This window comes from Lacerta agilis, chromosome 13 (genome assembly GCF_009819535.1).
Source record: "Lacerta agilis isolate rLacAgi1 chromosome 13, rLacAgi1.pri, whole genome shotgun sequence".
NCBI lineage: Eukaryota > Metazoa > Chordata > Lepidosauria > Squamata > Lacertidae > Lacerta > Lacerta agilis.
In genome coordinates, this window is record NC_046324.1 from 3714882 (window position 1) to 3740568 (window position 25687).

The 25687-nt window shown below is 40.5% G+C and overlaps 1 protein-coding gene across 1 annotated transcript in view; it reads right to left on the reverse strand.

Annotated features, from left to right (window-relative positions):
- VPS13C (vacuolar protein sorting 13 homolog C) overlaps positions 1-25687 on the reverse strand; it is a 103229-nt gene that overhangs the window by 3757 nt on the left and 73785 nt on the right. Inside the window, 21 exon segments of the mRNA XM_033166740.1 lie at positions 737-828; positions 6223-6337; positions 6801-6924; positions 7225-7270; positions 9165-9328; positions 9556-9631; positions 10205-10318; positions 10690-10771; positions 11217-11356; positions 13741-13854; positions 15564-15675; positions 16780-16849; positions 16935-17016; positions 18218-18358; positions 20270-20420; positions 20664-20899; positions 21295-21421; positions 21556-21689; positions 23117-23245; positions 24286-24450; positions 25237-25341. Coding sequence (XP_033022631.1) covers positions 737-828; positions 6223-6337; positions 6801-6924; positions 7225-7270; positions 9165-9328; positions 9556-9631; positions 10205-10318; positions 10690-10771; positions 11217-11356; positions 13741-13854; positions 15564-15675; positions 16780-16849; positions 16935-17016; positions 18218-18358; positions 20270-20420; positions 20664-20899; positions 21295-21421; positions 21556-21689; positions 23117-23245; positions 24286-24450; positions 25237-25341 — 2519 coding nt within the window.

Sequence of the window (25687 nt, forward strand, 5' to 3'; positions counted from 1 at the left end):
CCAAGGAGGGATGCACATGAATATCCAAGTTGGAAAAGAGCTCTGTGGGAAAGCATGCAGGAGGTTCCAGGCTCAATCCTGGATAACATCTCTATTTAAAGGCACAGGTTGCTGGTAACATGAAAGATCCCTGGAAGGACCCTGGACACAAACCAGACAACAGTACTAGTCTTCCTGGACCTTATATGGGCATAAAGGGAGATTTTATTCATCATGAGATAGAAGTCATATGAGACTTGGCCTCAGTACAGCAGAATCTGGATCTCAAGTAGAGATCAGCAACTGGAGGCCCCAGAACCTAATCCAGTCCTTGAATACCACCTCTACGTGATCTCTACGTGCTCGTAGGCAAGCGGGGGCATAGCTGTCAACTTTCCCCCCCTTTTAAAGGGAAATTCCCTTATTCTGAATAGGATTCCTCGCAAGAAAAGGGAAAAGTTGACAGCTATGCCCCCCCCCCCTGGCAGAGGCAAGACCAAGTTTAGAAAAGAGGCAGCCTAGCCCATCACCATCCATGGCCTCAACAGAAAAACCAGAATCCTGGAAAATTCTACCACATATAATTCAATTTAATTTGCAAGCAAAGAGGAAAGAGGAAATTCCCACAGAGGCCTTCAATATAACCCTGGCTCAATATTAACTACATTGGCAGCGTTTGCCTTTTGATTAGGTGAGGATTTGTTTGACTAAATGAATTACCCCCAGAACACTCTGGTTTAGTCAGCACAATAATTACCTGTTGGTTACTACAATGTGCGCCCTTTTGCCCCCTGGAACAGCACAGTGGTACTGGAAGCTTTCTCCAGCCAGCTTCTTGATATGAGAATTCTGGAGCAGGATGAGGGCGAAAAAACAAAAGACACTTTTCTAGTCTCAGTTGGAATTTCAAAACCACACGAGGTAACAATTACAAGGCTTGGACTGAATTCTAGAAAAGGGAGTTCTCCCAGTGGATCATGCCCACCCTTCCCCCCACTCCCCAAGAAAGCATATTTAGTGTTGGGGGGAAATAGTCAATTTGCATAGTGCTTTAGAATCCAGAACTGAATCCTATATTTGTTAACAATGAAGATTTCCCACCCACCCCCCTTAAATTTAGCAATCTGTGTAATAATCCATTTGCCAAATTGCTGGCATTCTTTCCTGAGCTAGACATGAGTGCATAAAATATCCAAAGTGACAAAAAGAAAAATACATTAATCTATGTTGTTGTTGTTGTTGTTTTTTTTAAAGAGAAGTGCACAGGGCACAGCCTGCTACCCCAAAGTAGAAGGGGGGGGTCACTTTAAGAGGAAGAATGCAGTAATTCTGTATTTTGCAACATCAATTCAGACAGGCTTCAGTTTTCGTTTTCTCCATGTCATAATTTTATTTCCACCAGTCTAGAAGTACTTCTTTCAATCATAGAAAAAAGATTATATCATTATAACATACAGGTTATAAAATCTCTGAAAAGTTTCATAAGGAAAATGCAATAAGGAAAACTGGGGGGGGGGGGGAGAGTTAACACATTCAAGTGCAAATCTAAAATGGGGAACAGCAGCACTTGTTTGATCAAAACCAGAAGTCCCAGCTGACCAAACATTATGTTATATAGAGTTGTTTTTTTATGAACTCCAGATGCCAGCGTGGCATGCGGAGGCATACTTGTGCCTACAGAGGCCTTCCCTGGCACTGGCAGGGTCCCCTTCTCTCAATGAAACTAGGCTTGGAAGAAGCCCTGGGATCAAAAAAAAGGTCAGCAATCCTTGAATTAACTGATAAGCAATTTTTAACTACATTTTACAATTCTTAAAAACTAAAGAAGGCAAAGATACAAGATAATAAGAACGCACACTAAGATAATATAAAGGCAAAGTACAGATTTATGAATAAACGCCTGATTCTGTAACAGAATCTGCTATCATTCAAACATCAAAGAAACCGATAATTTTCCTTAAAGCAATTCTTTCTCTTCCTTTTGTAATCTAATATTCATCTTGCGACATGCAGCCCTATGAGTTGCTTAAAACTCTTTGCCTTCCACCACTCAGCTCCATTTGTCCCCCCTCCTTCCATAAGAAGGATCAGGCCTGCTGGATCAGGCCAAGGGCCTATCAGTCCAGCATCCTGTTCTCACTGTGGCTATAAGATGCCTCAGTAGGAAACCCAAAAGCAGGACCAGAACCCAGGATCACTCTCCCCTCCTGTGGCTTGTAGCAACTGGAATTCAGAACCATTACTGCCATCATGGCTGGTAACCATCAAAAGCCATCTCCTCCATGAATCTGCCCAATATTCTTTTAAAGCCATCCCCTGGGAGCGAGTGCCAGTGTTTTCTATGTCCTGCATGAAGACATCCTTCCCACCTTATACCGCAATTCATTTGTCAACCCAATTCAGGCTTGCAAGGGACTTCAGGACTAAACTGATCTCTTCCCCAACCCTTTAAAAAGAGGTATTGAGTAGTAGATTATGCGCTATGGAAATTTTAGCTACATCTAAAACAAGTATCCACTAACTCAGGGATGGGGTAAGAAGCAGCTACCTACCAATACAGGGCTAGCAAGAGAAAAGGGGGGGGGGAGACCATAGTGAAGCTCAGAATGCTAACAGCAGAGAATGGTCAAGGATGCTGCTTGTTTTGGGACTCCTTCCCTCCCAAGCAAGGAAGCACCCTGACTAGGTGTCCTCCAAATGGTTTGGACTACAACTCCCATCGGTCCAACCCAGCACAGAAGGGGAGGGGTAAGGCTGCTCTAAAGCAACAGGACGGACGGACACACACACACAGGCGAATACACTTAAAGAAATGTTCTCTGAAGTTAAGCCCAAAATCCTTGCAAAAAAGGTGTGCATGGCATTATATTTACACAAATATTCTGTGATAATTTCAAAATACATTTGAGAAAATAAATTATTCAAAACATTTGAGCACCAATATTAAATCTCACATTTAATACTGTACTGCTTTTTATTTTTTATTGAAAATATTTCTCAGAAAAGAGAAGGCTCTCTCATGAGTTGCCACATGAGAGCAACTCAGAAGTACACGAACAGGCTTTTTTTTTTTAAGGAGCACAATTATTTTCATGTTGCTAAAACATATGGGACATTTCTTAATCAAATTAAACAAAATCTAGCAGGCACCTATTGTTCAAGAAGAAAATGCATGCCTATAATATTTTTTTTTCCACAGCATGTTTCAATACACTATAGTTACACTGTCTCCAAACATATCTTACCACCTCTAATCAATAAAGTCATGGAAATATTTATATTGAACAGCATCACCCCAAAAAATCCTAAAAGAAAATACAGATAAACAAAAACAAATGGCTGCTTTTGAGCATCAAGGCATCAACATCACTTTTCAACAATCTGAGTAGAATTTTTAAAAAACGGTTGTTTCTATACAACTTCCACACAGGGTTCTGATTTAGAGATTGCTGGAATATGTCACTCTTAGCTTGACCCTCACTCCTCTCCTGCTATCAGAGTTGCTGATGCTGGAAGAGAAAGGTGTGCTTTTTTCAGGCTGGTTGTAGGAGAGCAGTGATGGCTGCCATCAGACCAATGGGATTGCCTTAACATCCTACATCCAGCCTCTTTTGTATGAATAAGGAAACATGAAAGACTAGCCCATATTCATGAATTTGCAACGGCTAGCTATACATGAACAAAATTATTTTACTATTATATATATGCCAATATACAACGCTGACACTTCAACTGGCCAATGCTACACTGTCACTGATCTTTAATTATAGAAAAGCATCAAGCAATAATTGGCACATTAAAAAAATATAGATGTAAACTCTTTCCCACTTCTGTTAGCCATCACCACCAACTGAAGGACAATTTTCATGGTGTGTGGCTAACCTCAGGGATAAAAATGAATACATTCCTATCATTTGAAGTAGCAGTGAAAGAGGCTCTGTGGGAAGATACAGAAAGCAATGGATTCTTGTTGAATCATGCCCTAAATTTTAAGGTAGATCAAAGCAGACAAAGATGATTAAATATAGAAAAAGATAATGGAAACCGTAGACTCCATTATTCCAGTTGTTGCTGCGTAAGCATAGTGGGAGAGAAGAGGAAAGAAGAAATACATTAGAAACTGATCAGATGCTGGAAGTAATGAACAGGAAGGCAACAGACAAAAAGGAAAAGAACAGAACTTTCAGTTTATGGGTACCTATTTTGAATGGAATTTCACTTTTGGCTTAGAAGAGATTGCAAATAAATAATTCAAGATAAATGCCCCTTAAGTAATAGGTTTCTGCGTTGTTGTTCTCAATGTATATCCCACCTCCCCCAATATAAGCAAGATATATGTTTCCTCTCAAATTGCATGTATGTAAAGGAAATAAAACCATCACCCTATAATAATACTTAATACTCAAAGCTGAGCAAAAGCAACATGCAAATTAATAAAATGAAATATGCTTCTACATCATTTCTGAATTCCAATGTTCTTTCTCCAAGCCCAGAAGGGCAAATGTAAAGTTATCTAGTGCTTTTTTCTGGGGGTACGCAGGAGTACACATACCCCTAAACATTTTGTGAATCTTTGTACTTTTGTCCATTTACTGTATTTATTTTCCCTGCTTTGAACTATAAAATGGTGATTATCTTGAGTCAAAATGAGAGTATGCCTAAACATTTTTTAAAGAAAAAAAGCACTGTCATTATCCCATAAATCTCATAATCAGACTAGGATGAGAAAGAAGGGCTTGCCCAAAGCCACCCCAATTTTTTTGTGGATGAGCAAGAACTTGAGCCCAAGTCTCCCCACTCCAAATCCAACACATCTATTGACTATGCCACATTGGTGACTAAACACCTTCCAATAAACCAACAGTGTGTGAGAAATGAAGTTTCAGGTTAGGCTGGGCTGCAGTTTGCATATGTTTGTTTCCCAGGCACTAATATGTGCCAGTTATCATGTTCTTAGGTGTCATGATGCAGATAGCAAGTCAGCTCCCAACAATAAACTAAGCAAGAGAAAGTCTAGCCTAAATGTAGCTACATTCTGAATCCTTTGTGGGATGCAAGGTTTTAACTCTCAAGACAATGGTGCAGAATTTGGAAATGTATTCTCCCACACATATAGACCCCTTCATGAATAGTCAAGCTCTAAAGTAAAGAACCATCAGAAATTGATCACACCTGGGAACATTATACTGTATACAAAATCCACAGACAGAAGCAACGATTCAGATGTGGAGTATTTGTCACATAAAAACTTTTGAAAACAAATATTTTCTTGAAGTCGGTGATGATTCAATGGGCAAAAGATTTGGGTTATAACATTATGATGGATGACTGGGAAAAACTGTGGAAAGAAGGAATGAAATTTACTGCATGTAATGCACTTAAAGAAAATATTCTGAAGATGATGTATAGATGGTACATTGCCACAGTTAAATTGGCAAAAATGTATAAAGTGGATAATAAGTGTTGGAAATGTAAAGAAAAAGATGGTACCTTTTATCATATGTGGTGGGAGTGTAAGAAGGTGAGAAGCTTCTGGGGCATGTTATATAATGAAATGAGGAAAATGTTGAAATATACATTCGTTTAAAAAACCAGAAGCTTTTCTATTGGGTATTATAGGTACAGTCATTAAAAAAACAAGACATTAAACTTTTCGAATATGCAGTGACTGCGGCGAGAATCTTAATAACACAAAAACGGAAACAAGAAGAAACACCGACAAAAGAAGAATGGACAGTGAAACTAATGGAGTATGCGGAATTGGACAAAATGACGGGAAGAATCTGAGAACAGCGGGACCAGAATAAATTTACAAATTATTTGAAGGATGATGGTATTCAATCGGACACGTTAATAGGACTGCAAGAAGCTTTGTAGACGGAGGAAGAAATATTGTTGTAAATATGAATTATATAGTGATTAAGTTGAATATGATGGTTTAAAGCAATGATAGATTTAAGAAGTATAGACTAAAAAGATAGAGGTTTGAAAACCATATGAAGGTTTTGAGGGAAGTCATGGCCTTAAAAAGCCAAAATGTTAAAAGAATGGAATTGAATGTGGAATTTTTTTTCTATTCTGTATATGTATAAAACTAATAAAAAAATGATTATATATATAAAAAGAAAACAAATATTTTCTGGCATTTGTGGGTGAAATTACCGCCACTAATATTTGGACACTTTAAATACATTTATTATGATTTTTTTTACTGTTAAAGCTGGGATATATGACAAAGCATACCTCAAATAAGTCATACCCCTCAGCTTCACCCCTGTCATAGGGCCGAATGATGCCATCTTCACGAATGAGACGTGGAGGACGGAGATTTGATACTTCTTCAGTTGATTCCGCTACCCTGTCAAATATCATTGTGAACAATGCAGATTTCCATTTTCTATGTCGGAAATTCATTTTTTTATCATTTCAGGATTAAACAGAGTATTTGCATACTGTTTCCCATGCAAGTTGACTATTACAAGAATCAGTTCAAGCTTTCAAGACAATGAAAATACTAATCAAGAAGTTGTTATTCTGAAACTGAATTACCGTAAGCAACTGAGTTTTCAGCAACAACAACAAAAGGTGGCACACATAGTGCAATAATAATAATGCAATTCAAAGTGCTGGTTAAGTCCTGAAACCAGACTTGGAACCAGATTATCTAAAATATCACATTCTCTTATAAAAGTCAGTCCTGGTTTAAAAATCTTTAGCAGATGCTCTTCTTTCTGTCCCACGAACACCTGAACCACATTTGGTGGAAACTGGAAAGATGGCTTCTCAATGGTTGCTCCCTGTCCAACCCCTGTCCCTCTTACCTCTGGATCCCCTGGAAAGTGCTGCTTGCCATGTCTATGACACCTCCTGTTGGACGGGCCACAACACCAACAAGACCCTTCCCGATCCCTTTGAAGAAGCCAGCGGCACCTTCCTTTTTGGCACCTTCCAGCATAAGAATATAAAAAAAGAATTGCATCTTCTTGCAAAAGGCTAGGTTTCAATTCTGCTAGTTACATAATTCCTCCACAAGGAGTGTTGGTTCTCTACTTAAAATATCACTTTTAATAGAGTAGTAGAATTACAGAGTTGGAAGGGACCCTGAGGGTCATTAGTCCAACTATTTATAATACTGTTAGAACTATAGTAGGTTTTATTTGAATAAAATGGCATTAAAAATTTTTACTTAGCAATTTTGAAACTATGAAATTCCTCAACATCCCAAGTCAGGATATCAGAGCTCACCTTCTACAGGTTTCGTGACTACCCCAGTCACTCCATCGAAAACCCCCTTAAAGGAAACAGAGAGAGCAGTAAGTCAAAATCAAAAAGCTACAAATTAATTTCATCCACCGTCCTCTAAGTTTTCTACTTTCAGTTTTGGACCTCAATATTCAAAACAGTCTCTCTTGGGGCCAGTTCACAAACTTGCCCAACCAGGGGTATCACGGTGATGAAATGGGAACATGCAGCCCAACATGCACAATTTAGTGTTATATATTTTAAGACATTGTCCATTATTCACACAGAAATTAATAAACACTGAAACAATATCTTCAAAGGTCACTTGATATAGTTGACAAAGACCTATTGATGTATAAACGCAAGTCACAAAAGGGCTCAGATGGCCACTTATGATGTTCTAACCTTGCTGCAAGGAGGGTACTCAAAAGTTAGCTCACCCCAGACCAACTCAGGCACCCCAGGTAACAGATGCACTAAAACATGGGTGCCCAAACTTTTTTCAGAGAGGGCCAGATATGATGAAGGGAACATGTGTGATGGCCGACCACAGTTGTTGAGCTTCTTTATGACTGAAGTTATTGGGCTTTTTTTTAAAAAAAAAAACCCAACAACAAACAAACAATTTTACCCCAAAGTTGTTGAGCCTTTTTAGGGCTTTGGACATGCCTGCACTAAAACAAGAAGCCAAACACAGCACTAAATAGCAGATGATCATGCAACTGTGCAGCAGAAGAGTACTCCATGTCAGACCACCTACAGTAGCCTAGTTTTCTAGTCTCTGTTGTAAGCAGCTGTCTAGCTCAGCAAGAGGGGCTACACAAGTGCTTGCTCATACATTTACCAAACCTTTACTACTACTACTACTGGGTCCAAGAACAAGAATTTGTGCCATCAAATAGCATCTAAAAGGTAAAGGGACCCCTGACTGTTAGGTCCAGTCGCAGACGACTCTGGGGTTGTGGTGCTCATTTCGCTTTACTGGCTGAGGGAGCCAGTGTACAGCTTCCAGGTCATGTGGCCGGCATGACTAAGCCGCTTCTGGCAAACCAGAACTGCGCACGGAAACGCTGTTTACCTTCCCGCCGGAGCGGTACCTGTTTATCTACTTGCACTTTGATGTGCTTTCAAACTGCTAGGTTGGCAGGAGGTCTGGCTAAGTTTTCAAGAGCATTGATGTCCACCATGTCTGATTTCTTGGTGAAAAATAACCCAAAGCTTCCAATTCTTCCACACAGAGTATTATCAAAATTGTTTTCACTCAGAGGTTCCTGTTCCTCGTCCCCAGTGCAAAACAAGATGCACAGTATGCCTCTGATCAATAAGGCAGTTGTATTTACCCCAGTCGAAGAAGTGGAGAGGAAACTGCACAAATGCCTACAGTATGCCTCCTTGGAAAGCCTAACCAAAAATTATGAGGAAGACAGAACTACTGCTGCTCTCTCTCTTTTCCTTGACACATATTGCTGAACAAAATGTGTCACATGATGCTATCCCTCATGATGCCCAGCTCTCCCCTCACTGACTGATGGAAGCAAAATCACTTCATGTAGGAACATGGATCAGCAACAGCTCTGCCTCTCAAACTTCCACTTGGAGCCTTAGTCCCTAGTATGGCTTCACACATACCCAAGCACTGGCATGTTTAGGAACTTTTTGTCGCACAATATGAAGCCTGGCCAATAGATCAGTACCCTTGAGAGTTCAAAGCAAAATGCAACTGCATAAAATTAATACTTCAATTTTTGCTGCTAGGGTTGGCTGCCAAAAAAAATTCCAATAACTAGCGTTAGAAACACAAACAACTTGGGGGAGGGGAGCCCAATGTGCATATTTCACATGGATTAGGCTCAATTTAATAGACAGGGGGGGGACTGTATTTCAGATTAATCTATCCATTTTTACTCTCACACAGAAGTCCAGAAAATATCTAAGCATCATACTCGTAGAAAGCCTTTCCCTCCTTTGGCAAGACTGTCTCCAAAATCTTTAGGCTGACGACCCATTTCCTCTCTTCTCTTCTGCTGGTACTCTTTATCCATAGTGATAGCAGCCAGACCCTTTCCAACAGAACCAGTTATTCGAGACACCATGCCTGCTGCTCCGCCTATCAGACAAGTAGAAGAAAGTTATGGGGTGCCAAGACCATTCCAGAAAAAGATTGAGAACAAGACAGGTGCACTGTTATGGTTATCCATTGCAATTTAAATACTGGCTGAGTGTCAAGACCAAATCTTGAACAGGCCAGTAATTTTTTTTACACAGTCACCTCTTGCATGAACATTTAGGTTGTGCATGTATAATATACTGAATATTGTGAAGTGTTCAACATACCCACGGTGTGGCCAAGCAGACTTCTTACACCAATCACAAAACCTTCAGCAAACTCTTCAGGTCCTTGAACAGCTCCCTAATGAAGGATGAAAAAGACATTTGAGGGTTTTTTTGTTTTGTTTTACAAACCCACACCACTTCCACACTCCCATCATTTGTGGCTTTATGCAGCTCCAAAAAGATCTTATGACAAATACTGAACTTTTGAAAGAAGTCATTTCTGACAAAAACCATGATCACTTAAATTAGCTGCATGCATCCTAGCTGGAATATGTGTACAGAAGCTAGATGAGGAAACATGCATAAAGATGGATGCTGTGTTCATGATTTCTGCCTTGTCAAGCTCTACTGACACAACCCTTCCAAAAAATTTTTGACAGTGGCCCTTGTCTGCTGGTCAGGAACAGCAGCAAAGGACTGGATTCAGTTTTACCAGGCTACACACAGAGAGAGAGACACAAAATATAGTTACTGGAGCCAGTATACATATTGTTCTTTTTTCCTAAAATAGTTATATTCAACACACAGGTTTCTGAAGTCGTCAGTTTACAAATCCTTTGCTACTGATCAAAATAATAGATCAGATGTTTCAGAAAGAAATCCAGTGAAACCAACAACCTGTGACCCCAGTGGCACAATGACATCATACCTGGAAAGGCTCATAGAAGAAAGCTTCCACACCTTCTGACAGACCTCTGATTAAGCCAAAGGGATTACCCAGGACATCTAAACCCAGCACAAGAACATACACCTGCTTCAAGAACTAAGGTAAAAAATAAACAAACACAGAAACACAAAATAGAAATAATTAGTATTCAATTATTGAGAATCTATGCACATCAAAAACAAACAATATTTAATGGTAGCTTAACAGCAGCACTATAGTGTTTGTGTGTGGGGGTGGGGTGTGCACACGTGCATGCTTGTGTGTGTACACACACACACACACACACACAATGCAAAGAGTATGTCATTGCTTAGGAACTAGAATTTCACACTGCAATATTAATGCCTCCTGGGCAAAGAGAGTTGAGCTTCAGGCCTTATGAATGCATGTGGAAATGATGTGCTAAATCCAAAGAAGTGCAGTTGGAAATACAGCGGAGAAAATGATGCAGAGGGCAAAGAACTTACTTGATCTCTGTAATGCCCGATGACTTTCCACATTAATTCATCTCTTTTGTAAAACTGATACTTGATTTCAAAGAAGGCAAGCCTGAAAAGAAGCATCAAATCAGCATCTGAAGAATGATGTTTTCCCATTGCCGAGAATGTCTGAAACTTCTAAATACTTACAGTGTATTTGCTTCGCGTACATCATTTCATCTATAGAATAACCTTGTAAAGCGGACTGGCATTATCCTCGTGTAAAAATGCAGAGCTGAAGTTAAGAGAATGCAAGCTGCCTATGGCAGCAAATTCAAGCCTGAGATGTGATTGAGCAGGTAACATCACAGCAGGTTCTCTTAGCCAGTTTTATGAGTATCCATTCTCCATTCATACAGCCCTCTTTCCGTGGTTACCCAATACTGTTCTAATAAGTTTCCAGAAGCATGAGCATGTGTAGTGACAGGGTGGTTAAAAATAATTAGTACTGCAAATGCCTAACAAGAACCCAGAAAGAGAACTTTAAGAGACAAACGCTTGCTTCATCCACTTACTTGAATATTAGATCATCTACATCTGTAAGTGTGGCCCCAATGCTCTTCAATAGTAGATTCACAGAATGGATCGCTATCATTTCTCCTCTGCCCTTATCAGATGCTTCCCCACCAGAGCCCAAAGAAAGGCTCAAATGCAACTAACAAGATAGAAATGGATATGAATTAACATTTTGGGTACCTGCTTATCAAGTTTTACTAAATATATTGACATATGGAAGTGGCAAACATGTAGAAGTTTGAATAATGCTTCGGGGGAAAAGATACTTACTAGATCTGTGACGATGTTTGTGACAACATTTTTAAGTGCTCAGTTATACTGCTAATCATTCTGTCAATCATGTTTTCTTTTCAGAAAAGAGTGTTCATAGTTACACAGTATACAAGAAATGTTTTATATTAACTTAGACCCACAGTTAATTTTCAGTTTGAATCACTGCCTTCTTCTAGATACGCCAAGATAAAAAGGAGGCTTTTCTATGTAAATTTAGAACATTTTGAATACTCTAAATAGTCTTTATATACATAATTGACAGACGGAAAATTGGAAATCCTCTTTATTTCTTTTGCTTATCTCTCTCTTCCTTTTTATGATTTCTAGCTTTTGTCCTCTATTCTGGGTTAATGAGGATACAGGAAGGTGATGAATGGCTCATAGATTAATGTGGCAAGGCATCCTCCCTCCTCTTCAGTTCTTCCAAATACCAAGAGTAGGAAGCACTGCATTTTTGGGTGAAATCAGGCCGCAACTTTAATGCCAGCAGATATAAGAGGTTTGGCATAGGCATTGGGTAGATCCCATCCCTTCCGGTCCACGTGCTGGAAGAGCTTGCATTTTGGGATCAACTGGAAAGGAGGGAGCCCGTGACCTACATCAAAGGGCAACTCCCCCACTGGATTGCACCGGGGGGCTGCTGTGGCCCCCCACCCCCACCTGGGCGTCCGGACAGAAGCATCTCCCCTGGGTCCCTTTAACGGGAAAGCCCATTTCAGGGGAGGGTATCAGGCAGAGGCTACAACCTCTCATCCAACCAAAACTAGACCTATCCAATGCTTAAACCACCAAAGGTGTGGCAATTGCTATGAGGATGGCAAAAACCAGAGGGCTGGAGCCAATTTGCCAACTGGAAAAATTCCAACCTGGCACCAAATATGGCAACCAGCTACGCCATAGCAAGGTTAAGCAGAACAATGTGGAATAGCAATATATAAAGAGTGGGAGGGTGGGAGATCCAAAAAATATGGCTGGAGAACAAACCACGTAATATACTGGAGCCCGCCCCCTGGTGGGTCCCATGCCTGGTTGTGATTTGCCGATTAGGCAAATGGGTGGGACCAACTACCCAGGCAGCAAGCTCAGCCCAGAGACTTCCTTTGCTGCCTGGGAAACAGTCCCTAGAACTTCTCACATCAGGTCCTGGGGCGAGGGGGAATGCCAGCACGCAATGGCGCCCACCAGAGAAGGTGAGCGGACATTTCATTTTCACCTGACAAAAATAAACTACTCTAGTCTGACTTGGAACTATCTACCCTGCTTTGACCTATCAGTTGTGGGCACTTCATTTTTGTTGGGGGAGGGGGGCTGAGCCAAGTGGAGCAGAATGGAGCAATGCACACTGGAAAGGCGAATGGAAGACAAGATTGTGCTATGCACCAGTGCCTATAGTCACATACTCCAGCTACAGTACTGTATCAACTTCCTGACAAGAAAGCCCCATCGACTTTTGAGTAAACAGGATTCTGCTTAGCGTCATGGGTGCTGGTCATAAGAAAGACCCTATGCAGGAACATTTTAAAGATATTCCCTCTACAGGTAAAGCATGCAAAGTATTTGCAGGGTGACTAAAGAGATGCACGGCTTTGTTATAAGAATGAGTCAAAAGTATAAATAATATTGTAGTCCTAAATTAATATGGTTTAGTGGGCAAGTCTGCACCGTAGGTTAAGAAACAGCATCAGTGCAAAACCTGATTTAGGCCAGCTTTTTCTCTTTGCTGATTTAAGTCACTGATTGTATCAGGCGATATATATATATATATAAATAAATAAATAAATAAATAAATAAATAATAAAATCACTATCACTTAAGGCAGGTTCCACATATTACTTTGAAGGAACCCAAGAGAATTTTTCTTCCATCTACTTAGCTAGTTAATGAAGAGAGAAATTAAAATTTGTCACAGATGGAAACACAGCAAGAATGCACCCAAGATGCTGTGCCATCCTCTCCCTACTGAGCAAGCTGTGAGCCTGCAAATCTGTGAAATGAGAATGGCGGTAATAATCACAAGCTTTAATGAGGACTGCTCTGTCAGGCGCTGCCCATTGAACAGAATATTTTCACTACTGTTAGTCAGCAAATGTACAAAATAACAAATATCATGGTCACGAGGCTTGAGTAAATATTGCAATATCATTTTATCCAATACCATTTTATTCTTAACCTTACCCTAATATTTATTACATAATTAAATATAACAAGCTTGATTTTTGTGTTGCCAAGCCACAGTCCTTTCAAACATACCTTCAGAGGAGAAATATGGAAGTGCTCAAAGAAGCTGAGGGTGGATATATCAGTCAAGGATGACTCCATCAACTGTGTGTTAAGAGCATCGATATCCTTTTGTATCAACTTTGTCTGTTAAAATAGCAATAATTTTAATTGAAACCCTCAATTAGGTTCAGACTTGAATAGTAGGCACCACACAAACTGATGAAACATTTCTATATTTGGGGTGCAGGTGTGGGGGATTCCCTGGTCCTGAATGGGGTAACCATGCCCCTAAAGGACCAGGTGCACAGCCTGGGAGTCATTTTGGACTCACAACAGTCCATGGAGGCACAGGTCACTTCTGTGTCCAGGGCAACTGTCTACCAGCTCCATCTGGTACACAAGCTGAGACCCTACCTGCCCACGGATTGTCTCGCAAGAGTGGTATATGCTCTGGTTATCTCCTGCTTGGAATACTGCAATGTGCTCTACGTGGGACTACCTTTGAAGGTGACTAATCCAGAACGGTGACTGGGAGTCAGACCGCCGAGACCATATAACACCAGTCCTGAAAGACCTACATTGGCTCTCAGTATGTTTCCAAGCACAATTCAAAGTGTTGGTGTTGACCTTTAAAGCCCTAAATGGCCTAGGCCCTGTATACCTGAAGGAGCGTCTCCACCCCCATCGTCCAGCCCAGACACTGAGATCTAGCTCCAAGGGCCTTCTGGCAGTTCCCTCAGTGAGAGAAGTGAGGTTACAAGGAACCAAGGAGAGGCCCTTCGCAGTAGTCATGCCCGCCCATCAGATGTCAAGGAAATAATCAACTATCTTACTTTTAGAAGGCATCGGAAGGCAGCCCTGTTCAGGGAAGTTTTTAATGTTTGATGTTGTATTGTGTTTTAATTTGCTAGAAGCTTCCCAGAGTGGCTGTGGTAACCCAGTCAGATGGGCAGCCTATTATTATATTTATTATATTATACAATTTGATCTCATTTCAAATAATATTACCTATCACAGGAAATTACAGTATTTGTTCCAATTACCTCCTTTAAAAACTGCCTTCTAGGCATTTTTCAATATACTGGTTTGAAAACATTACAGTATTTTGATGGTAATTCACAGCAAGTGGAAGCTCAACTCTCTGCAATAATTGAAAAATTGCAGCCCTGTTCGAATATCATTATTACTATTAATATTTATTAAACTTATGGCCTGCCCTTCTGCTGTACAGCTCAGTTGGTTAGAGCATGGTGCTGATAACGCCAAGGTTGCAGGTTCAATCCCCGTAGGGGACAGCTGCATAGTCCTGCATTGCAGGGGGTTGGAGTAGATGATCCTCAGAATCCCTTCCAACTCTATGATTCTATGCAAGCATTCTCTATACCCTAAGGATCCCAGGATGGCATCATGGTAAAGAACAGTTAATCGTTTACTGTGACCAGAACTTTCAGGACTGTGTCACATTATCATAGCAACAGGCCACCCATATGCCAAATCCATGACACACCAAGATCAGCTTGTAAGAACATTTTTCTGGGACAGCACTTAAAAGCCACAGTCAACTTTTGGAAATCTGATGGCTAGTAAACTCATCCCAAACTTGTTTTGTGTACTAACACTATACACAAAACAGAGTTTCCAGAAATTGCTAAAAATATTACACACTTGTCCAGATCATGTTTAGTTATGTTCTCCCCATGATGCTAATTATCGTCTTGAAAATAAATAATTTTCTCTAGTTCAAATCTATGGACAGGTCTAGCATTAGTATTCTTCTGTGCTTTCATAGACTGGCATGTTTCAAAAAAACAGACTTTCACCTCAACACATGAGATGTCCCAAGTAGACCTTACCCTTTGTTTTTCAGCTTCTGGGTCTGTAGATGGAGTGAAGAGTCCAATAACAGCTCCTAAGAATCCCTGATCTATTTTCAAAGCCATTTCCTGGATTAGAACCATGAAATACCTGAGGAAAAGGAAAATACAAGTAACTGACAACACAGCTTCCATGAGGCCAACTGCCCAATTCGTGGTTAATATTTAATTTTAAAGCAAGTGAAATACTGGACCTTTTCTGCTTATGCAGCTACCTGTGATGCACCTGCAATGCCAGAGTTGCTTGAAGACCAAACAATACAGTGGTGGAAAACTTGTGGGTAATTCCACAGGCTTGTGGTTAGCTCCTCTCAACAGATTTGGCCAAACCCACAATGGTCCATGCCATGCCATGCCACGCCATATACCATTTCATTCAAAGTACTTTTATTGGAACCCTTTCACAGTCCCAATAAAGATGGACAAACTAAAATATTTTATTAAGCAATTCCAGTTTAAATGATCTGTGGGTTTGACTGTATATGCAGAAAGCTTCCACCCTCAATTAAAGCTAAATGCTTTGGGCCGTTCTAGTCTTCTAGAGGAAATTTTGCATGTGGGAAATATATTTTTTTGAAACATGAAATCACTTTAGTTCAGAGGTGGGGAATTAGCTGTGGCCAGCTGACCTAATCCTGGGCTCCTCCTATCCTCGTGGGTCTGTCAATCACCTGGCATCACAGATGATCCATTTTCCCTTTATAGTGCAGCCAATCCAAGCCATGTGGGGCTTGAATTTACTGCTCATCAGCTGATAGGCAGTGACTTGGAACCCAGCTTTGAGTTCCCCATTGATAATTTTGTAGCACAGAGGATCCCAACAGGCTTGCTCTCACCGCCAATCAGCTGACCAGTAGTGACAGCAAACCTCTACTGCCAATGAACAACAGGAAGCACGCTTTCAGGCTCCCAGTTTTGCATGGGCAGTTGCATCTCTTCCTGCCCCACACCTGACCCTCAGATGTGACATCAGGTGAGAAGCAGGCGGGCACAGTTTGGGGGAAAGGGTCTTGCAGGCCAAGCTGGACCTAATTAAGACTGTGGGCCAGAAGTTTCCAACCCCTGCTCTAGTTTAATTTGGATGTTTCAGCTGAAACACATGGTCCTTTCTCTGATCCTTAAGAATGAAGAATTTATTTAGGAGTAAGATTCACATGGCTTATGTTTCAAAAACCTTTAAGTATATTTTACTTACTTGAACTGCAACACTTTACTGTACTCATTAAATCTAATGATGATACTAACATCAATGAATGGCCGTGGTTCTAAGGAAAAATGAGAGGTGAAATGAATACCTGTTTATTAATTGGCTGATTCTTGCTGCATCTAGAATGTTAAAAATATTATTACCTGAATCCAATGCGATGGATTTTGGAGGAGCTACAGGATGAAATACAACAGGGAACATTGAACCAGGCAACTGGTTATCGACCTTCAAGGGAGTAACAAACCAATATATAAGAAGCCAATATATGATAAACATTAATAAAGACTATTATTTTAGCAGAGTATAGGCAGATTTAATATTATGTGGGGGTCATGTTCCAGGCTACTGCACGTCTAAGCAAAACCATGTAAAGCCAGAGCACCCCCTAGAAAACTGGAAAAAAACACACACAAAAACCAGCAAATCCTTCCAACTTCCTCCACAACTCTCTCCAGCCTCCTTTGATCTCTCTCCAACCTCCTGGAAATCCCTTATGGGTTTTTGTGCAAAAAGGAAAAGGAGGTTGTGATATCTGAGTTTGAAGACAGAAAAAAGTTTGGTTTGCGGAAAGTCGAAAAGTTGTGTGTTTTTGTGGAATGAAATTTGGCATACCGGTAATTTTTAAAAAACTAATAGAAAAAAGGAAGTCTTTTCTTTTTCTTAATTTACTTTTCGTTTTTATATTAAAAATGCTTGATATTTGATGTTGACTTATGTATATATATTTTTCTTTGTTTTTCAAGCTTTTGGAAATATAGCTTAAAAAAAAACCTCTCTGTAACCTCCTCCACTCTCTACCAACTCTCCAAACACACTCTAATACTCTTCCAATGGCTGATGTGATTGCCTGTCATCCTTTCCTGCTCTCCCAACCCTATTTTTTTCTCCACACTCTGCATTTATTTATTTATTTTCTGACAATCTGCATGACGCTGCAATTGTGTATGTCAAATCAATGTAAAATGCAATATACCTGTAATCATACAATGTCCACTCAGAAATATGCCCCATTAAGTTCAATGGGGCTTACTCCCAGGTAAGTGGGCATAGGATTTCACTTTCAAGCTCCTTTAGCTTAGCTCCACAAAATAAAGCAAAGTCAGCACCTACAAAATCCTATCTTTGCTAAATAAAAAACAATTAAGAAGAAAGATTCTTTTTGCAGGGTTTGGCTCTTAATTTTTACAAAAGGTACAGAATGTTTTGTGCTTAAACAAAGTATAGTTTTAAAATTCTCGTGAATAATTAACTACATGACAAATCAATTAGTGACCCACAGTCTTTCTAAGAACAAATGTGGTTCCAGAGAACTGTTATACAGTCCATGACTACCATCTTTAAGATTCCAGTTTCCTTGACCAGAGTTACTGCTATCCCTCATAACACCAAGGTTTTCTAAAAAAATAAAATAATCAAAGATTTGTACCTGAAGCCAGTATAACTGGGCCCGTAAGCTTTGTTGGTGAGGTGACTGTTTGAATTCAATCTGTATGCCAGATAAGAAATCTCGCTTTATGCTACATTTGACTGGAAGGCGCATTTCCATTGGCATCTTGTTAAAGTTAACCTGAAAAACATGCATATACATTTAACCCCCGTTCTTTACAACCCCCTCAATTTCACGCAGTTGGGATGTAGAGATATTTTGTCTAGGATCCTAGATGCCTTTTTGGCATGGGTTTGGCCCAGTAAGAGCCCCCACCCCTTTGAGCAGCAGAGTGTTTCCATACCCTTGTGCAGGGAAGGGCAGAACATTATTTCAGTGACCTTACAGACCACCCAATTGTTTGGGATAGGCAAGGACTGTTGTCACATTCAAGGTGCTTGGCAGCTTTCAAAACTGTCATCAGCACGTTAGTTGCCAACATGCTAGTTCCTAAGTTGTTTCTCATTCCCCTCCCCAAGCCCAACTGTGCAGCTTTCACCCAGGCCTGGGGCTTACACGTTCAAACTTAATAGCCTGCAATGGCAGCAGCTGCTATTAATCTCATCCCTCTCTATCTCCTCTCCTTGGCAGTAAACCCAGCTCAAGCAAAGAAATATCATGTAGCTGGACCACTAAAAACTGTTGTCAGTTGCTGCCATTTTTGCCTAGGGAGGCTAGTCAAGTGGAAGCATGGACGACTTCCAGACTTGGCTGAGAACCAAACTCCACTCCTCTAAGTTGCTCCTGGCAAACCTATTCAGGCAAGAACAGCAAAGGGGGGGAGCAGCCATTAGGGGCTGCCCTGAGGAATGCAGACCACTGAGGTGACAGAGGAAATATCCCTGGATCTCCCCTGCAATCTTTCCCAGCTTCATGATCTACTTATCCCAAGCCAACATGAGGGAAGACCTGGGTGGCAGAGGAGCACGGAGGGCAGCAGCTCCCAGAAGACACTGCAGATCTTCCATCAGAAGTTTCTGGAATGCCTTCTGGGTGATAAAAAAAACAGATATTTGTGGTAAGAAACTTTTATTACACACTTGACTCACCAGATGGGAAAGTGACAGTGGATGGAGCAAGACACTGGTTCAGCTACCAAGGAGCTGGGTAACAGTGACAGGACAGTGACAGCTGCCTTTCTACCTCAATAGGAGGCTCTCAAGGAGACGCCCCTTGTTTTGCCCACTAAGTCTGTTTGTCTCATGCTTTTCCTATAACTAGTGTCACTTAGCTATGCCATGCTGGCATGTTACATTTGCCTTTGCTTGCTTGTCCATACTGTATCCAGTGGCGGAGGAAGCTGTTACAGCACCTGGAGCAGTGGACTGATTGGTGTGATCCTCGGGGGGGGGGGATGTCCAATTGCGTTGCAGTGGCACGATCCTCCCGGCGGGGTCCGATTGTGGCGTGGCGGTGCAATCCTTCCGGTGGGGGCCGATCGCGGCACGGCGGCGTGATCCACCCTGGGGTTTTTTTTGTCCCCCCCCTCTTGGATGGCACCCGGAGCATACCGCTCCTCCCGCACCCCCCTTCCTATGCCCCTGACTGTATCTCCTCTATTTTGCCGTGCTCAGATACCTTGTGTTTCTCTGCAGCTTTGTTTAGGGAAGTTTTTAATGTGTGACGTTTTAATGAATTTTTAATCTTTGTTGGAAACCGCCCAGAGTGGCTGGGGAAACCCAGCCAGATGGGCGGGGTACAAATAAATTATTATTATTATTATTATTATTATTATTATTATTATTATTATTATTATTGTTATTATTACTACTACTACTACTACTACTACTACTACTATACACATGCAGGATAGTTCTTAGGCATTATGGCTTCCTAGGTTTATATACAAGAAAGTAAGGAGCGATGGTGACAGTTTACATTCTCAAAATTATCTGACAGGGATTCAGAGATCAGCTTTTCGTTGAGTTGTTCAAAGCCTCGATATTCTCCACCCATATAAGGCAACTAACATTTATGAACAGAAGACTTTTGCAAAATGTCTGATTGTGCTCAGTAGCATAAATGCAACATATACGTGATACCTCAGCATACCTCAAAATTGTTGTCTATTTTAATCCAATCAGAAGCCTCCACACCTCGCACAGAAATATGTTTCTGATATGCCTGTTCCAAGAGGCGTATTTGCTTTTGGTTAAATGGCTTCCACCTCTGCTTTGGTTTTAATTCCCAGACAATGCCTGAACTGAAAAATAAATACATTAGTGATTAAGTTAAACCTTTATTTTTTTTAAAAAAAAGTAAAAACAACCCACAGCACTGTATTTTAACTAATCCAAACTTCTTTAAGCTTTACATGGTTGAAGGAGCAGTTGGAGGTGCTTAGACAAATATTTGTTTTAGGAAAATGAGAGCCAATTTTGCTCTGATTTTTAAAACAAGACTTCTGTGAATTAACAGGCAGCCAGCTATTGTTTATGAACAGTACCTGGTGATTCCTATGTAAGAAATTTCCTGTTTGTTTTCATTGTTGACTAGTGAAAGCCCAACACTGTGAAGAGCAACATTTATTTCTTGATCCGGTTGCTCCATCTCCTCTGCTTGCCGTGCTTTAGAAACCAATGCAACATCATCTGTGAAAAGCAGCACCCTTTGGCGTCCATCCAAGAAAGAGACCCAATGTATCTGGGTGTTGGAGTTGTAAGGAAACTGACCACACTCATCCTGTATTGGCAGGAAGGAAAAGAATTGGCTGTTTAACACAAAATTAACATACTAATACCACACTGGGCACACTTTTGTCATTTTTAAAGCAAAATTAAATTTGTTTTAGCTTGTAGCAAGTGTAAGCAACGCAAACAAAATGAACACTGCTGTGTTGTGTTATGAATGGTATGTGAAATGCAAGCCTTCTACAAGCTGGGGTTGTCTACATAATTACATTTGACTTTAAAATGTCAAAGTTAAAAAAGAAACAGAATTGTTGTAATATATTGAAAGGTACCAATGATGCATAGAAGGGCAGAAACAGTTTTGAGTTGAGGGGCATTACTAATCGTTATAGAAATGGTTTCCCATGAAGTTCAGACTTGACCAATTTTTCTTTCGACACCAAATACCTTAAGAAGATCGTGTTCTCCGGAGTTTTGTGCGTACACCCAAGTTAGTTTTCTTATTCCAGTGGGATCTGCCCAGGCAAACAGCCTTATTCCCCTTGGTTTCAGTTCCATCTCTTCCTGTAAACCACTGCATGGAAAAAATAGAAACACAACGTTAGTTATGGATGAACAAAAGTGCAATTGAATCCAGGTCAAAAAAAAATTACACCCTATACAGCAAAGTACCTCTCTCAAAAGATGGAAGAAAGCTCTTTCACATACCTCTGCTTGTATTTAAGAGAAGCCCATGGAGTATGATTTATGATCAAAGCAGGTGCTGCTCCCTCATGATAATCTGAGAAGTTAATAACTGTAGAATGTTCAGACACGTTCACATCTACTAGGATCCCTGTGCTCTGTTGAAAATAAAATAAATGGATACAGTACTAAAAGCTATGGCTTGATATCCACAGAGCCTAATTCAAGCTTCACTGTACCTTTTAGAGTTTATACTTCTAGCAAGCAGTTCACAGTAGCAACAAACAGCTGCTGGTCAACCAGACAGCTCTGGCTCTTACAATGGGGCTCACACGAGAGTCCAGATGAGGTTACCCAAAATTAATGGAGTGTGAGAATTCTGTCTCTTCCTTTCTCTTCCCTGATAGCAGCTTCTTGCCAGTAGTTCAAGCTGGAAGCTACACTTCTAATGCATCCAATTTTAGCTTTACTACATTTGATCCAGCAACCAATATTATTCCTGCTCCTGGGACTAACCAGAAACAACACAGCAGCAATGGCTGCTCCCTCCCTTTTTACTAGCGAACCATAACATCATGGCTGCTTTACCCAAAGGAACCTGAGATTTACAGAGCAGGCCCTGAACATGGATCTTGTAGCTTCAGGAAATTAGACTGTGTGGATATGAGGAGTGAGGTCTTCTCAGTAATAGCATTATAGCTTCAAACAAGTTATGCAGGAAAGCCTTCAAGGTACCAATTTTAAGTTGCTTGTGAAAACATTTCTGTTCTTGTAAACATTTAGATGGCACCAGGTGGGAGGATCTACTGCTTTTGCAATATTTAAGCATTTAGATCAGCCTTGCATTTAAAAACTTCCCATGGTAGCCATTGTTGGAGATTCATTCCCTGTGTCTGCAGTCATGGGATTATTATCTATCACATGACAGTGTATGTTTTCATTCCACAGATTGGAAACAGGATGTTTGTGTTACTGTGTTCCATGAGGTGGGACTATTGTCCTTTGTTCTTTCTCTTTGCTGTCTGATGCAAGAGAGAGAGGGAGCCATGGTGCAGTGCTTCATGTGTGTTTATATGTAAATAAAGTAGATTAGCCAAAATGCTGAGTTGCTGAGTTCTGTTACACAACTCCCAAACTTTGCGGATCTGAGTGTGCTGGTGCCTTTTGGCATTAGTCGCTGTGATGTTCAGGCAGAAGAAAGCTTTTGAAGCTCCCGAATGATCGACCAGGAGGGGGGAGGGAACATGCCAGTCGGGCATGTGTCTCTTCCAGGGTTCTACTCATGTGTAGGACATCTCCTAACAGCCATGTGATAAGGAATTTTATGCAGGCGAGTGGCCAGGCAGAAGAGGGATAAAGTGCTTCAACCCATCTCTGCTCACAGCATAGAAATGCAGTGGGCTGCTAGAGGAGAGACAAAGCTCTCTGTGCCTCCTCTCCAGCAGACTAGTAAAAATAGGTGCAAGCTAGTAACTTTTATGAGTTTATTTGCAAGTCTGGTTTATGTGTCTTTTTAAAAACAAATATTGTTCATGACCATGTTTTAAAATAAGCACAACAGGGAATAAAAATGCCATATTCTCACCAGTTCTTCTAGACTCAACAGAGTCCCATTGTCCTGTTTGCTGAAAAAGAATGGTTTGGTCACACGGTCACAGCCAATCACTCTGATGCACAGTTTTCCAGACAAATTTTCTGGCCAGAATGGAAGACACTAGTGGGCAAAATAAAGAGTTTCTGCTTAAAATTGGCAGTATGTCCAACAAAAGACATCTAAAGCAGAAGTACACCAACCAACCATTTTAAAGGAACCATTACTGAAGAGATATGCAACTAGTGTTAGAAACTGAGATATGAAAGCTAGGAGCTAAATGGCACCTTAAACCTAGGTTATGGGCAAAACAATGGAATGTCTAGGCGCACTTTTTTATAACAAAAATACAAATGAATGAATGAAAATGAATGAACTGCTTCTAAAATATTATGTTCATTTTTCACATGCTCTACTCCTTCCCCTGCCCACTGCCCTAATATTCTTCCTTTTGTTTTATTATAACAAAGCAATAATAATAATAATAAATATGTGCACCCCACCCCCGAGACCATTCCATTGTAACTATCCAGCCTCCCAAAATTTCAACACCTCTTGCAATGGTTTGACCCCTTTCTATTCTAACAGCAGAAATTCTACAAATACCTTCCATTATCTGTTCAAAATCATTTTTCTTACCTTAACAACACGTTAATTTATCATTAATAGCTATATCCCACACCTCTTTATATCATTCTTCTATTTTATATTCACCTTGCCCCTTCCACTTCCTAGCTAGAATAATTCATGTAGCTATCAATAAATCTGTGAGCAAGTCCTTCATAGCCTGCAAACCTTCCACACCATCATAAATTGATAAGAATGCTACCTCTGGACTTTCAGTCAGCTTTAACCCAGTGATTTCTGTTATCTCCTTAAACACCTTTTGCCAAAAAAATTGTACATATTTACACACACACACACCACATGTGAACGTAAGTCCTGGTTTCCTGGCATCCCCTCCAACATAACACCAAATATTCCTTGTTCATTTGATTTAATAGATGAGGATCTATTGCTCATTTATCTGTTCCCACTTTCTTATGATCCCAGCAAAACTCCTTTTAGATCTAGAGGCTCTAGAATTCAGATCAAATAAAAACAAAATGTGCTTCGGAAATTGTCAGTGATGTGAAAGAGAGAAACATTGTTTTAAAAATTACCTCTGAAGTTGAGAAATAACTCCATTTATTAGTAGGAAGTGAACCATCAGCTCCCACTTCTCCCACTTCCAACTCGAAAGATGATTTATTTGCTATGGTGTAGAATGGAGTCAAAGTAACTATCCGAGTGAGATTGAAACTGCTCATTTTAATGCTAACGCCAACCTGCAAAAATGATATCATAAAAATACTGATTAAGCACCATACACTGTTTAAAAAACCTTTTCCTGGTACTTTTCCCCTTCCCTGACTGCTCAGTTCTTCAGGTTTAAGTGGGAGGCAAGGAACAAATGTAGATTACTTAACTAAGAAGTGAAGAAGTCATCTAGTTGCTCATTTGCGTTTGAGAACAATCTGATGATGGTGCTCGAGGGCTCAAGAGTTTAACTGCAAGGAATATCTCTCTAGCTCATTTACAGCACACACACACACACAAATACTCCTTTGTTCCTCACAAGCACACTGTGGATGTGTAAACTGAAATTATAAGGATCAAAAAAAAATTCTTTCCAGTAGCACCTTAGAGACCAACTGAGTTTGTTCTTGGTATGAGCTTTCGTGTGCATGCACACTTCTTCAGATACAGAATGTGATGGCTTTTGCCTGCATTTCCTAGCACATAAGTAATATAAACCAGCCTAGAGTAGGAAAGTTCCCTATTGTGGTGGTCTTCTACTGCCACATGGTCTATAAAGGCTTGGTTTGGGTGGTCTTTTAATCCCTGTCAACTTCCATTCAAAGATATAGCATCACTCTCTACTTTTGGACAGGCATCATAGCATCCATATATCAAACCGCACAGAGGACACCAAGGTGAGCAAGAGAAGTATCAGAAAGATGGCCTCGTGCACCCTAAAGTACTATTGAAATTCAAGAAGGATTTTGTTCTATGCACCTAGTATGAACAGTAATACGTATAAGAAGGCAGCAAGTACAGAACCCAGATATTACCAGAAAATCCATAAGGTTAGCTGGGCACTTTACACATCCGTAGCTTCCTACTGTATCCAGAGAGAAACTATTAGACCATGTGCTAGTGGAGATGCTTAACTGGATCTACATCAGGAGGAGAGAGAAAAAACAGCTTATTAGATGCCAAAATCAGAGGACACTCATCTGCTTCACAGGCTGTGTGACAATTTAATGAAAGGATTATTTATCTGTGTTTCAGTTCATGTTGAACTCTAGAGAAGACAATTAAAGTAGAACTTCAAGAGTAGAAAACCAGATTTATGGCTATTCCAGGGATCAAAGGAAAACAAACATGCTTCATGCGCAGAGGCAACTCACTTGGGAAGCCTTTCATTTCTGGCTTCCTTGTCCCCACTTGCCCCAGTCCTCTCTCTCAACTGTAACATGTATATATCCCGCCCCCTTCTAGATTACTCGGGACTTTGCCTCA